Here is a 15,131-nt window from a genome sequence, read left to right as displayed (position 1 = left end):
TCTGTTAATCTTTCCCTCAATCCTGACTAGTCTCCTAGACCCTGCCGCTGAAAAACATTCCCACAGCATGATGCTGCCACCTCCATGCTTCACCATAGGGATGGTGCCAGGTTTCCTCCAGATGTGATGCTTGGCATTCAGGCCAAAGAGTTCAATCTTGGTTTCATCAGACCAGAGAATCTTGTTTCTCATGTTCTGAAAGTACTTTAGGTGCCTTTTGGAAAACTTAAAGCGGTCTGTCATGTGCCTTTTACTGAGGAGTGGTTTCCGCCTGACCACTTGACCATAAAGTCCTAATTGGTGGAGTGCTGCAAAGATGGTTGTCCTTCTGGCAGGTTCTCCCATCTCCACAGAGGAATTCTGAAGCTCTGTCACAGTGACCATCAGGTTCTTGGTTACCTCCCTGACCAAGGCCCTTCTCCCCCAATTGCTCAGTTTGGCCGCACGGAAAGCTCTAGGAAAAGTCTTGGTGGTTTCAAACTTCTTCCATTTAAGAATGATGGAGGCCACTGTGTTCTTGGGGACCATCAATGCTGCAGGCATGTTTTTATACCCTTCCCCAGACCTGTGCCTCGACACAATCCTGTCTCGGAGCTCTACGGACAATTCCTTCGACCTCATGGCTTGGTGTTTGCTCTGACATGCACTGTCAACTGTGGGACCTTATATAGACAGGTGTGGCTTTCCAAATCATGTCCAATCAAATGAATGTACCATAGGTGGACTCCAGTCAAGTTGTAGAAACATCTCAAGGATGATCAATGGAAATAGGATGCACGTGAGCTCAATTTCAAATTTCATAGTGAAGGGTCTGAATACCAAAGATTTTCTAAAAGCCTGTTTTTGCCTTTTTCACTACGGGGTATTGTGTGTAGATTGAGGAAATTGTTGTTGTTTTTTAAATCCATTTTAGAGGAAGGCTGTATAGAAACAATGTGGAAAAAGAGTCTGAATAAAGCACTGTATACACCTCCATATATACACCTCCATATATACTCTCCATATACTCTCCATATACACCTCCATATATACACCTCCATATACACTTCCATATATACACCTCCATATACACCTCCATATATACACCTCCATATATACACCTCCATATATACACTCCATATACTCTCCATATATACACCTCCATATATACACCTCCATATACTCTCCATATACACCTCCATATATACTCTCCATATACTCTCCATATACACCTCCATATATACACCTCCATATACACACCTCCATATACACACTCCATATATACACCTCCATATATACTCTCCATATATATACCCTCCATATATACCCTCCATATATACACCTCCATATATACCCCTCCATATATACCCCTCCATATATACCCTCCATATATACACTCCATATATACACTCCATATATACACTCCATATATACACTCCATATATACACTCCATATATACACTCCATATATACACTCCATATATACACTCCATATATACACTCCATATATACACTCCATATATACACTCCATATATACACTCCATATATACACTCCATATATACACTCCATATATACACTCCATATATACACTCCATATATACACTCCATATATACACTCCATATACACACTCCATATATACACTCCATATATACACCTTCATATATACACCTTCATATATACACCTTCATATATACCCCTCCATGTATACACCTTCATGTATACCCCTCCATGTATACACCTCCATGTATACCCCTCCATATATACACCTCCATATATACACCTCCATATACACACCTCCATATACACACCTCCATATACACACCTCCATATACACACCTCCATATACACACCTCCATATATACACCTCCATATATACACCTCCATATATACACCTCCATATATACACCTCCATATGTACACCTCCATATGTACACCTCCATATGTACACCTCCATATACACACCTCCATATGTACACCTCCATATGTACACCTCCATATGTACACCTCCATATGTACACCTCCATATGTACACTCCATATGTACACCTCCATATGTACACCTCCATATGTACACCCCCATATGTACACCTCCATATGTACACCCCCATATGTACACCTCCATATATACACCTCCATATATACACCTCCATATATACAACTCCATATGTACACCTCCATATGCACACCTCCATATGTACACTCCATATGTACACCTCCATATACACACCTCCATATGTACACCTCCATATGTACACCTCCATATGTACACCTCCATATGTACACCTCCATATGTACACCTCCATATGTACACCCCCATATGTACACCTCCATATGTACACCTCCATATGTACACCTCCATATATACACCTCCATATATACACGCCTCCATATATACACCTCCATATACAGTGGGGCAAAAAAAGTATTTAGTCAGCCACCAATTGTGCAAGTTCTCCCACTTAAAAAGATGAGAGATGCCTGTAATTTTCATCTGACTAGGTCTTTCCCTTTACTAGGGAAGGTGTTATTACTACCCTATATTCAACAAGGTATATTCAAATTCAACTGTTTAATCATCAAGGGTACACGTATGAGTATCCTGAGAGATTATTGTCTTTGGTCACCATCCTTGCTTGTTTGCACTGTGGAAATGTTGTGAAAAAGAGGTTCTGTGGGTTGATAAAGACCTGAGACATGTCTGTAGACCCTACAGCCTACTTGCCCAGTATGGTGTTCTAATGCCTACAACCTACTTGCCCGGTATGGTGTCCTAATGCCCACAGCCTACTTGCCTTGTAGGGTGACCGAATGTCTACAGCCTTGCCTCAGGGGAAGGTTGATCGACTGTCTGAGACTCACCTGCCACAGAGATGATGAAGGAAGCATCCATGGCATCTATACCCAGGTTCCTGGCCCGGGCAGACAAGTGGAAGTAGGGGATGAAGTAAGCCAGCTGGCTGAATACCACGGACCAAGTGTAGATGCAGAAGAAGGGGTTCTTCAACAGGGAGAAGTCTAGGACTCTGTTATTTTTCACAGCCGGTGGGATGTGATCATCCACAGTGGTAGAACCATTAGTTGAGGAGAACCCAAACACAGAGGAACCGTTTAGGCTAATGGTACCGTTCTGTTCCATGAGGCTGGGGCTGTCTATGGTGGCTGTGGGAGGGGATGCCTCCTGAACATGCCTGTTCACGCTGTTTTGTACCAGCTTGGTCAGTTCAGGGTTTGGTGGAGGTGGGGGGATGTAGTTGTTCTTTCCCATCCCATGTGTGGAGACCTTCTCTGAGGTCTCAGTGTCCCAATGCAGGGGTTGTGGAGTGGAAGGAGAAGAGTCTGATTTGGTGATGCCATTGGTTAACATTGTGGATCTGTTAAAGCAGCATCCATTCTGAGGGCGGTCCTTCTCCTTCTCTGGATCTATAAGAGGGCTTTTTTGGATGGATGAAGATGAGGATGAGGAAGGGGGTGGTGCAGGCTTAATGTGGATGGGTCTTAGCAGCATCCCAGAGGCCACCAGGTTTAACATCAGGCCTCCTAGGATCAGCAGAGCTCCTATGGGAGGAGCATAGGGGTGTTACGGGGTCATTCCAGAAGAGCATTATGATATTCCCATAATAATTAAATCATTTTCACATCCCAATAACAGATGTGTGTGTATATGTGTGTGTATATCTGTGTGTGTGTGTCTGTCAGTACCTTGCCAGGCATACTGATCCAGCAGCAGCTGAGTGAAAGGGGCGAGGGCGAAGGTCAAGCCCATCCCAGACCGCCCGATGGAGTATGCCGTCGCTAACCTCTTACGGAAATATGTTGCCGTGACAACAGAGGTGGCTTGGTACAGGAGTGCAAAACCAAGGCCTGAGAGGGGTTACATGACATACAGTATATAGACAGCAGTATGTTGACACCCCTTCAAATGAGTGGATTTGGGCTATTTTAGCCACACCCGTTGCTAGCAGGAGTATAAAACTGAGCACACCGCCATGCAATCTCCATAGACAAACATTGGCAGTAGAATGGCCGGTACTGAAGAGCTCAGTGACTTGGGCACTGTCATAGTTTCCAACAAGTCAGTTTGTCAAATTTCTGCCCTGCTAGAGCTGCCCCAACTGTAAGTGCTGTAAGTGCTGTTATTGTGAAGTGGAAACGTCGAGGAGCTCAGCCAAAAAGTGGTAGGCCACACATGCTCACAGAACTGGAATGACAAGTGCTGTAGCGAGTAAAAATCGTCTGTCCTCAGTTGCAACACACACTACAGAGTTACAAACTGCCTCTGGAAGCAATGTCAGCACAAGAACTGTTCGTCGGGAGCTTCCTGAAATGGGTTTCCTTGGCCGAGCAGCTGCGCACAAACCTAAGATCACCATGCCAGGCGTCGGCTGCATTGGTATAAAGCTCAACGCCATCGGACTCTGGAGCAGTGGAAACGCATTCTCTGGAGTCACAATTCACACTTCAAATCAAATTTTATTGGTCACATACACATGGTTAGCAGATGTTAGCGCGAGTGTAGCGAAAAGCTTGTGCTTCTAGTTCCGACCGTGCAGTAATATCTAACAAGTAATCTAACAATTTCACAACTACCTTTTACACACAAGTGTAAAGGAATGAATATGTACATATAAATAAATGGATGAGCAATGGCCGAATGGCAAAGGCAAGATGCAGTAGATGGTATAGAGTACAGTACATACATATGAGATGAGTAATGTAGGGTATGTAAACATGATATAAAGTGGCATTGTTTAAAGTGACTAGTGATACATTTATTACATCCGAGATTTGAGGCAGTATGTTGGCAGCAGCCACTCAACTTCACCATCTGGCAGTCTGACAGACAAATCTGGGTTTGGCGGATGCCAGGAGAACTCTACCTGCTTGAATGCATAGACCAAACTGTAAAGTTTGGTGGAGGAGGAATAATGGTCTGGGGCTGTTTTTCATGGTCTTGGCTAGGACCCTTAGTTCCAGTGCAGGGATATCTTAACTCTACAGCATACAATTACATGCTAGATGATTCTGTGCTTCCAACTTTGTGGTAACAGTTTGGGGAAGGCCCTTTCCTGTTTCAGCATTACAATCCCACTGTGCTCAAAGTGAGGTCCATATAGAAATGGTTAGTCGAGATCGGTGTGGAAGAACTTGACTGGTCTGCACAGAGCCTTGACCTCAACCTCATCAAACACCTTTGGGATGAATTGGAACACCGACTATGAGCCAGGCATAATCGCCCAACATCAGTGCCCGACCTCACTAATGCTCTTGTGGCTGAATGGAATCAAGTCCCCGCAGCAATGTTCCACAATCTAGTGGAAAGCCTTCCCAGAAGAGTGCAGGCTGTTATTGCAGCAAAGGAGGGACCAACTCCATATTAATGCTTATGATTTTGGAATTAGATGTTCCAAAAGCACATGTCCACATACTTTTGGTCATACAGTGTATTTATGATAATGTATTTTATGATCATCACAGATTCAGACACAGATTCCTTTTTTTTTTTCATTAAAAACAGGATTTGTCACCAAATACCAAAATAAAAATGCAAGACAGAAAAAAAACACAGTTCAAGTATATCAGATACCTAAAGACAAGTACTTTCAAGTATTTTACACATATATTGGACTCCGGCCTTGTCTGCTCTGAAGCTCTTTTAACCTCTTTTTTAACCTCTGATAACCTCTGATAACTTACCCACAATCAGCCCCATGCTGATGTATAGGAATACCACACTGGTGGCAAAGACACTCATGAGGAAGCCAACACTGACCAGCACAGCCCCAGCTATAGAGGTCACTCTGTTCCCCAGCTTCGCACACGATACAGCGGCCAGGGGACCTAACACAGGAACAAACAGAAAAACATGAAAATGTATCCCATAATTCATCCATTCACAAAGCTCTTAGTAGGACAGACCGGTGTCAGATGTTGTCAGTGATGCAACACAAGAGCCAGACCCCCATACCCCAGACCCAGAGGGAAGAGTGATGTGGTCAGACTTTGGTTTTATGTGAACTCTGACCTCACACACACACACACTGCACACATCTGAATTAAACACGCGCACACACACAGATACAGTACAGTGGGGGCTGCTGAGGGGAGGACGGCTCACAATAAGGTCTGGAATGGAGTAAGTAAATGGAATGGCATCAAACACCTGGACACCATGCGTTTGATGTATTAGATACCGTTCCAATCATTCCTCTCCAGCCGTTATCACAAACCCGTCCTCCCCAATTAAGGTGCCACCAACCTCCTGTGATACAGTAGTAGTCTGAGTGTTTTCATGTCATGTGAACGCTGACCTCCAGAGAGCCGCAGGCTAGACATGATGGAGCCGATCCAGCTGATACTCTCTGCCGACCCTCCGAACTCATCCTGGAATGTCACGAAGAAGATCCCAAACGTCTTCAGGGTCCCCATCACCAGCACATTCACCTGGAGTCAGACAGAAAGAGGGAGGCAGGTAGGCAGACGTACACACACACACACATGATCTGCCACACTACAAAATGCAGGGTTGGGGGGGTCAGGGTTCGGGTCAATTCCCTTTCTATTGCAGTCAATTACTGATTGACTGCAAATTGCAAATTGCAAATTGGGTTTACTTTTACGAATCGACTGGAATCTAAATTAAATTGACCCTAACTCTGCATAATTGTATAACATATGAACAATTATATATAAAAAAATAATAATCTAGAAACATGTCCAATAGATAAACATTTGGTGAACCTCGAAACACTCAAAGATGAGGAAAGAAGAAGTCGTACCAGGAAGCAGTGAAGTACAACCATCCAGCCCCAGCCACCATCTGGGGAATCCTCATAATGAATATCCTTCTCTTTCTTCTCCTCTTTCTTCATACAGGCATTCAGGGCGTTATTTCTGTTGAACAGGCTGAGCTTGGCAGCCTTGGGCTCGCTGCAAACATACCACAACAATACAACACTTTTCAAAGTAAACAATAGCTATGGAACACTTTCAAAGTAAAATGTTACAATGTAATGCTTACAAAAAAAAACAGAATGGAACACTTTCAAAGGACTGTAAACCACCACATCTATGGGCTTAGTTACTCAGCCACAGCGTATTCTGATAATAATCCTAATCATGAGCCATACAGTAAATCTCAGCTAAACGCTTAATGAGAACATAAGAAAAATGTTCGGTATAGAATTATATAATCTACTGTATACTGTACTGGTATATATTGTACATGAAAAGCTGTGGTCAGAAAAGTACTTTATTTATTTCATGAAATAAGTCATACTCCAAATGTACTGTATGTAATCAATACAAAAACCTCAAAGTAGTGGCTCATTTGATCTAATTTGACCTCTACTGACAAAGCTTAAGATGTACAGTAGCTACCAGAGACACTGCAATGTCTTCATATGTTAAAGAATAGGTTTAAAGTAATCAACCGTGGCTACTATTTCATTTTTTCCCCCACTCCGGTTGGTAATAGTGATTGATAAGGACAGGTTACTAACTCCTATTGGTTAGTGCAGACAGAGCCCCTGGGCAGATTATTTCAGGGTTTTTAACATTAAGGCATGTGACGATACCAGTACCATATTATTTTTGTTCCATGGCAAAAATGGAAAAACACGAAGCAGACCAAACTCTTTGGTCCTTTAAAAAAAAAAAAACTTCTGTATGTAACATATTGTGTTCTATAACCTGGAAAATAAATACAGGTGACTCTGGATGACATCATAATGATGTTTGTTTGCCAACAATAGGGATGTTTCTTTTAGAAGTTAAGTCCGCTTCGTGTTTTATTTCTTTGCTAAGATACTAACGAGTATCGCGATACTGGTATCGTCCCGGCCCTGGTTAACAGGTTAACAAGCACTTTATTGTTTTAGGTGTGTTTACAATACGTGTCTGAAGTACAGTAGATCTCCTTGGTCCGACTGTCTGTGGGTGAATTTGAAGATTTCACACTCGGACCTATAGAATGGTCTAAATTAAAATGTGTAAACTCCTCCCACCCAGGGAACTCGGCCTGTATGTCGCAGCACACGTTAATATTTCAACACGCACCATCTATAGAGTCCCTTGAGTAAAAGCGCTGTCAGCAACACTATACTTGTCCCAGGATATTGTACATTTCCTATAGACACTGGCCAAGTGCAATGCTACTGACAGCGCTTTACTCAAGGGACTCTATAGATAGAGAGTTAAGGATACTGAGAGGTTGGGAGTTCTTCTTAGAGACTGTAAATTATCATTTATCACCCATCTAGCTACACATGATTTTGTGTGTGTGTCATGGATCACCAACAAGGACAAGGTCCCAGCTTTGTGTGTGTGTGTGTGTGTGTGTGTGTGTGTGTGTGTGTGTGTGTGTGTGTGTGTGTGTGTGTGTGTGTGTGTGTGTAAAACCCCAGCTTTGCTAACATGAATCCGTAGCCTTGTGTCGTGAGGTTCTCCCTGGAATTAGGAGTGGTTAAGGAGATTGACTTGTTCATGACTCTTTAAATCTGTCTAAGCCAGCTGTGGGGTGATAATGACTGCCAGCCAACTGTGTGGTGATAATGACTAGCAGTGCGTCCCAAATGGAGCCCTATTCCCTTTGGACCAGTGTACTATAAAGAGAATAGGCTGACATTTGGGACAAACGCCCAAGCCGGGACTTGGTCGCTCCATAAACCAGACAAAAAACACTTTAACATGCGAACAAACTTGACCTGAAACCAGTACCTTCCAACTACTTTGCAGACGCTGCATTGTTGGACATCCGATTGCTACAGATATAGGATCTTAATTTGATCACCCTGTTTCAGGAGAGCTTACCTGAGGTTTAAAAAGGCTTTGAACTATGACATTTTACCTATGAAATTTCAGACTTGATTTTCCCGTACGAAGAACATATCAACCCCTACAAAAATGTTGCTTAATTAAATTATAATCCACATTTTCTGTTGCTGCATGACTATTTTCTTGCTGTAGCAACCTGGCTCAAATTCAGATCCTACATCTGTATATCATATGATGTGGTTAGCTGGTATGTCAGTCTGCAATGTAGGTCAGCCTGGCCAATGTTTGGTTGTGTTGATGAAGCTCTGTAGATTAATCACAAAAGCATTCCAAGAAACACCTCCACATTTCCAAGATTCCTGCCAGCCCAACCCAGCTGCTAACAACGTCCTTCCTCAGGAACATACAGTGCCTTGCGAAAGTATTCGCCCCCCTTGAACTTTGCGACCTTTTGCCACATTTCAGGCTTCAAACATAAAGATATAAAACTGTATTTTTTCGTGAAGAATCAACAACAAGTGGGACACAATCATGAAGTGGAACAACATTTATTGGATATTTCAAACTTTTTTAACAAATCAAAAACTGAAAAATTGGGCGTGCAAAATTATTCAGCCCCTTTACTTTCAGTGCAGCAAACTCTCTCCAGAAGTTCAGTGAGGATCTCTGAATGATCCAATGTTGACCTAAATGACTAATGATGATAAATACAATCCACCTGTGTGTAATCAAGTCTCCGTATAAATGCACCTGCACTGTGATAGTCTCAGAGGTCCGTTAAAAGTGCAGAGAGCATCATGAAGAACAAGGAACACACCAGGCAGGTCCGAGATACTGTTGTGAAGAAGTTTAAAGCCGGATTTGGATACCAAAAGATTTCCCAAGCTTTAAACATCCCAAGGAGCACTGTGCAAGCGATAATATTGAAATGGAAGGAGTATCAGACCACTGCAAATCTACCAAGACCTGGCCGTCCCTCTAAACTTTCAGCTCATACAAGGAGAAGACTGATCAGAGATGCAGCCAAGAGGCCCATGATCACTCTGGATGAACTGCAGAGATCTACAGCTGAGGTGGGAGACTCTGTCCATAGGACAACAATCAGTCGTATATTGCACAAATCTGGCCTTTATGGAAGAGTGGCAAGAAGAAAGCCATTTCTTAAAGATATCCATAAAAAGTGTTGTTTAAAGTTTGCCACAAGCCACCTGGGAGACACACCAAACATGTGGAAGAAGGTGCTCTGGTCAGATGAAACCAAAATTGAACTTTTTGGCAACAATGCAAAACGTTATGTTTGGCGTAAAAGCAACACAGCTCATCACCCTGTACACACCATCCCCACTGTCAAACATGGTGGTGGCAGCATCATGGTTTGGGCCTGCTTTTCTTCAGCAGGGACAGGGAAGATGGTTAAAATTGATGGGAAGATGGATGGAGCCAAATACAGGACCATTCTGGAAGAAACCCTGATGGAGTCTGCAAAAGACCTGAGACTGGGACGGAGATTTGTCTTCCAACAAGACAATGATCCAAAACATAAAGCAAAATCTGCAATGGAATGGTTCAAAAATAAACATATCCAGGTGTTAGAATGGCCAAGTCAAAGTCCAGACCTGAATCCAATCGAGAATCTGTGGAAAGAACTGAAAACTGCTGTTCACAAATGCTCTCCATCCAACCTCACTGAGCTCGAGCTGTTTTGCAAGGAGGAATGGGAAAACATTTCAGTCTCTCGATGTGCAAAACTGATAGAGACATACCCCAAGCGACTTACAGCTGTAATCGCAGCAAAAGGTGGCGCTACAAAGTATTAACTTAAGGGGGCTGAATAATTTTGCACGCCCAATTTTTCAGTTTTTGATTTGTTAAAAAAGTTTGAAATATCCAAGAAATGTCGTTCCACTTCATGATTGTGTCCCACTTGTTGTTGATTCTTCACAAAAAAATACAGTTTTATATCTTTATGTTTGAAGCCTGAAATGTGGCAAAAGGTCGCAAAGTTCAAGGGGGCCGAATACTTTCGCAAGGCACTGTATATCCCAGTTAGAAAACAAGTCCCCAATAGCACCTAGCAGTTTGCACTTGTATTTTCTCACTAAATCAAATAAAATTTTATTGGTCACATACACATGGTTAGCAGATGTTAATGCAAGTGTAGCAAAATGCTTGTGCTTTGGGTTCCGACAATGCAGTAATATCTAACAAATAATCAAATAAATTCACAACAACTACCTTATACACACAAATGTAAAGGGATGAATAAGAATATATTTATATATATATATATATATATATGGATGAGCGATGGCCGTGCGGCATAGGCAAAGATGCAGTAGATGGTATAGAATACAGTATATACATATGAGATGAGTAGCACTAGCACTGACTGCTGCTTTATTAAGGAAAACATTTACTTACTGCCATTAATACAGGTAACGAGTGGAGGACAGAAGAGCCTCTTAAAGAAGAAGTTACAGGTCTGTGAGAGCCAGAAATCTTGCTTGTTTGTAAATGATCAAATACTTATTTTCCACCATAATTTGCAAATAAATTCATTAAAAATCCTACAATGTGATTTTATGGATTTTTTTTCTCATTTTGTCTGTCATAGTTGAAGTGTACCTATGATGAAAATTACAGGCCTCTCTCATCTTTTTAAGTGGGAGAACTTGCACAATTGGTGGCTGACTAAATCATTTTTTGCCCCATTGTAAGTGATGGATACTGTCTGACCCCTGACCACACTTCCTTTTGGTGTCTGTTGATCTCGGTTGGTACTTTGCCTCATGCGACCCTTATATAATTCAAGGCACTTTGATGAATAGACCATTTAAACACATTTTATGGAAAGGCCAGGATAAACACGACCTGACGCATTACAGTAGTTAGGCCTAGGGTTAAGATATCCTATGGAGGGCTTGGTTTTTAATCACATGAAAGGGAAAAATATATATATATTTTTTTGTATGTTGTGCTATTCGTCAGAGTGCCTTGAATTGAAAATATACTGCACATCCTAAAACATACACACACACATCCCTACTTGCATGCTTCATTTGGCTTGGTCAAGTATGCAGCCCTACTTGCATGCTTCATTTGGCTTGGTCAAGTATCCAGCCCTACTTGCTTGCTTCATTTGGCTTGGTCAAGTATCCATACCTACTTGCATAGTTCATTTGGCTTGGTCAAGTATCCATCCCTACTTGCATGCTTCATTTGGCTTGGTCAAGTATCCATCCCTACTCGTATAATTCATTTGGCTTGGTCAAGTATCCATCCATACTCGCATACTTCATTTGGCTTGGTCAAGTATCCATCCCCATCAAAGAGAACCTCTCAAAATTGGTTACCAAAGATGCGCTTCTCCAAAGAAACACATTTTACTATTACTTACAATACATTTGGAAAGTATTCAGACCCCTTGACTTTTTCCACATTTTGTTACCTTTACAGCCTTATTCTAAAATTGACTAAATATTTTTTCCCCTCATCAATCTACACATAATAAGTCATAATAACAAAACAAAAACAGGTTTTTAGATAATAAAAAAACAAAACATGTATTAAACATACATAAGTATTCAGACCCTTTGCTATGAGACTCGAAATTTAGCTCGGGTGCATCCTGTTTCCATTGATCATCCATGAGATGTTTCTACAACTTGATTGGAGTCCACCTGTGGTAAATCAAATTGATTGGACATGATTTGGAAAGGCACCCACCTGTCTACATAAGGTCCCACAGTTGACAGTGCATGTCAGCAAAAAAACTAAGCCATGAGGTTGAAGGGATTGTCCGTAGAGCTTCAAGACAGGATTGTGTCGAGGCACAGGTCTGGGGAAGGGGGTGACAAGTGGCCTGGCGGGTAGGAGTGTTGGACCAGTAACCGAAAGGTGACAAGGTAAAAATCTGTCATTCTGTCCCTGAGCAAGGCAGCTAACCCACTGTTCCCTGGTCGCTGTGGATGTTGATTAAGGCAGGCCTCCACACCTCTCTGATTCAGCAGGGTTGGGTTAAATGCAGAAGACACATTTCAGTTGAATGCATTCAGCTGTACAACTGACTAGATATACCCTTTTGTTTCTTAAATGAAAGAATTTTGAAACTACCAAGACTCTTCCTAGAACTGGCCGCCCGGCTAAACTGAGCAATCGGGAGAGAAGGGCCTTGGTCAGGGAGGTGACCAAGAACCCGATGGTCACTCTGATAGAGTGCAGCAGAGATGGTTGTCCTTCTGGAAGGTTCTCCCATCTCCACAACCATCTCTGCAACACTGTGTATGCCTTTACTGAGTAAAGGGTACTTCAATAAATGTCATATTTCCTTATTTTTATAAATGTGTAAAAATGTACAATAACCAGTTTTTTTCTCTGTCATTATGGGGTACTGTGTGTAGATTGATAAGGATTTTTTTTTTTTTAAATACATTTTAGAATAATGCTGTAACGTAACAAAATGTGGAAAAAAGTCAAGGGGTTTGAATACTTTCCGAATGCACTGTATACAAAATACTAGGCTCCTGTATCGTTGCCTATTTTTTTCCCCCCATTAATATGGCATTATAGGAGGACTGAATAGTTTTAAGGAGCGTATCTATGGTAATCGGACGAGGGGCGCTCTTTGAAAATGGGGATGGATAACCTACTTGAACAAGCAAAATGAAGTATGCAGGTGAATTGTGAATCATGAAAAAGCATGAAGGCAAAAAAAAACTCAAAGCACTTTCAGTAGACCATTTAAAACCCCTTTATTCATAGCCTACTTTCCTATTTTTGATGTTTTTGAAATACAACATCCACTTCCATGGGCCCTGTGTGTCACTGCTGGATTGGCTGCACTTCCATGGGCCCTGTGTGTCACTGCTGGATTGGCTGCACTTCCATGGGCCCTGTGTGTCACTGCTGGATTGGCTGCACTTCCATGGGCCCTGTGTGTCACTGCTGGATTGGCTGCACTTCCATGGGCCCTGTGTGTCACTGCTGGATTGGCTGCACTTCCATGGGCCCTGTGTGTCACTGCTGGATTGGCTGCACTTCCATGGGCCCTGTGTGTCACTGCTGGATTGGCTGCACTTTCACTCTCAACTGTGTTACCGTTAAAACCTGCTTTTTGTGAGTCTTAAAATTGTCACTTTTGCGATTGTTTTTAAGGACAAACCTCAAATATTACCGCCCCTCCCATCTCAGTACAAGCGAGCTGATGTAAATTGACGAAACTATCCAGGGTGTGCCAGTTTTTACATGACGGAACTTCAAACTAATGTGCGTTTGACACTAGCGCCTGAGCACCAGCTGAAAATAGAACCCTTTAGTGAGAGAGAGAGAGAAACAGAGAAAAAAAGAGAGAGAGAGGGAGAGAAAGAGAAACAGAGGAGAAAGACAGAGAAAAAGAGAGCGCAAACAGGTCGATCAAGCTGATCAGAACATGACGCTGGTTGAGCACGGGCGTTTCCTGTCTATAGGCTGGGAGCAACAAAATGGAGTCATGTTCAAATTTGCCGAAGGCAGTGCGGGGAGGGCTTTGTATGCATCACAGAAGTTAGAGTAGCAATGATCCAGAATGCTAGAGGCTTGTGTCACGCAGTCGATATGCTGATAGAATTTAGGAAGTATTGTTCTCAGGTTAGCTTTGTTAAAATCCCCAGCTTCAATAAATGCAGCATCAGGATGTATGGTTTCCAGTTTACATAGAGTCCAGTGAAGTCCTTTCAGGGCCGACTAGGTATCTGCTTAGGGGGGTTACACGGCTGTGACTAACCAAAGAGAATTCTCTTGGAAGATAATGCGTCGGCATTTGACTGTAAGGAATTCTAGGTCAAGTGAACAAAGGGACTTGAGTTCCTGTATGTTGTTGTGATTACACCATGAATCGTTAATCATAAGGCATACACCCCCGCCCTTCTTCTTAACAGGAAGATGTTGGTTTCTGTCGGCGCGATGCATGAAGAAACCGGACGGCTGTACCGACTCTGACAACATATCCCGAGTGAGCCATGTTTCCGTGAAACAGAGAATGTTACAATCTCTGATGTCTCTCTGGAATGCAACTCGTGCCCTAATTTCATCCACCTTGTTATCTAGAGATTGGACATTGGCGAGTAATATGCTCGGAAGCGGTGGATGCTGCGCTCGCCTTCTGAGTCTGACCAGTAGGCCGCTCCGTCTGCCTCTCTTGCGGCGACCACGTTTTTTTGGGTCAGCCTCTGAGATAAGATCCCATGTCCAGGGTGAAGGTCAGATGGGGCGGTAGGGTAGCCTAGTGGTTAGAGCGTTGGACTAGTGATTGAAAGGTTGCAAGTTCAAATCCCCGAGCTGACAAAATCTGTCATTCTGTCCTTGAACAAGGCAGTTATCCCACTGTTCCTAGGCTGTCAT

At 42.6% G+C, this 15,131-nt stretch overlaps 1 protein-coding gene across 3 annotated transcripts in view; it reads right to left on the bottom strand.

The window, feature by feature from the left end:
- LOC112222406 (solute carrier family 16 member 4) overlaps positions 1-15,131 on the bottom strand; it is a 45,643-nt gene that overhangs the window by 24,747 nt on the left and 5,765 nt on the right. For all 3 annotated transcript variants that reach the window (XM_042304225.1, XM_042304224.1, XM_042304223.1), the window contains 5 exons: positions 6,758-6,908; positions 6,290-6,422; positions 5,676-5,819; positions 3,681-3,842; positions 2,841-3,536 (listed from right to left, as the gene is read on the bottom strand). In XM_042304225.1, coding sequence (XP_042160159.1) covers positions 2,841-3,536; positions 3,681-3,842; positions 5,676-5,819; positions 6,290-6,422; positions 6,758-6,908 — 1,286 coding nt within the window. The remainder of the gene's footprint in view (positions 1-2,840; positions 3,537-3,680; positions 3,843-5,675; positions 5,820-6,289; positions 6,423-6,757; positions 6,909-15,131) is intronic.

This window comes from Oncorhynchus tshawytscha, linkage group LG22 (genome assembly GCF_018296145.1).
Source record: "Oncorhynchus tshawytscha isolate Ot180627B linkage group LG22, Otsh_v2.0, whole genome shotgun sequence".
Lineage (NCBI taxonomy): Eukaryota > Metazoa > Chordata > Actinopteri > Salmoniformes > Salmonidae > Oncorhynchus > Oncorhynchus tshawytscha.
This window is presented reverse-complemented; position numbering and strand designations above follow the sequence as displayed.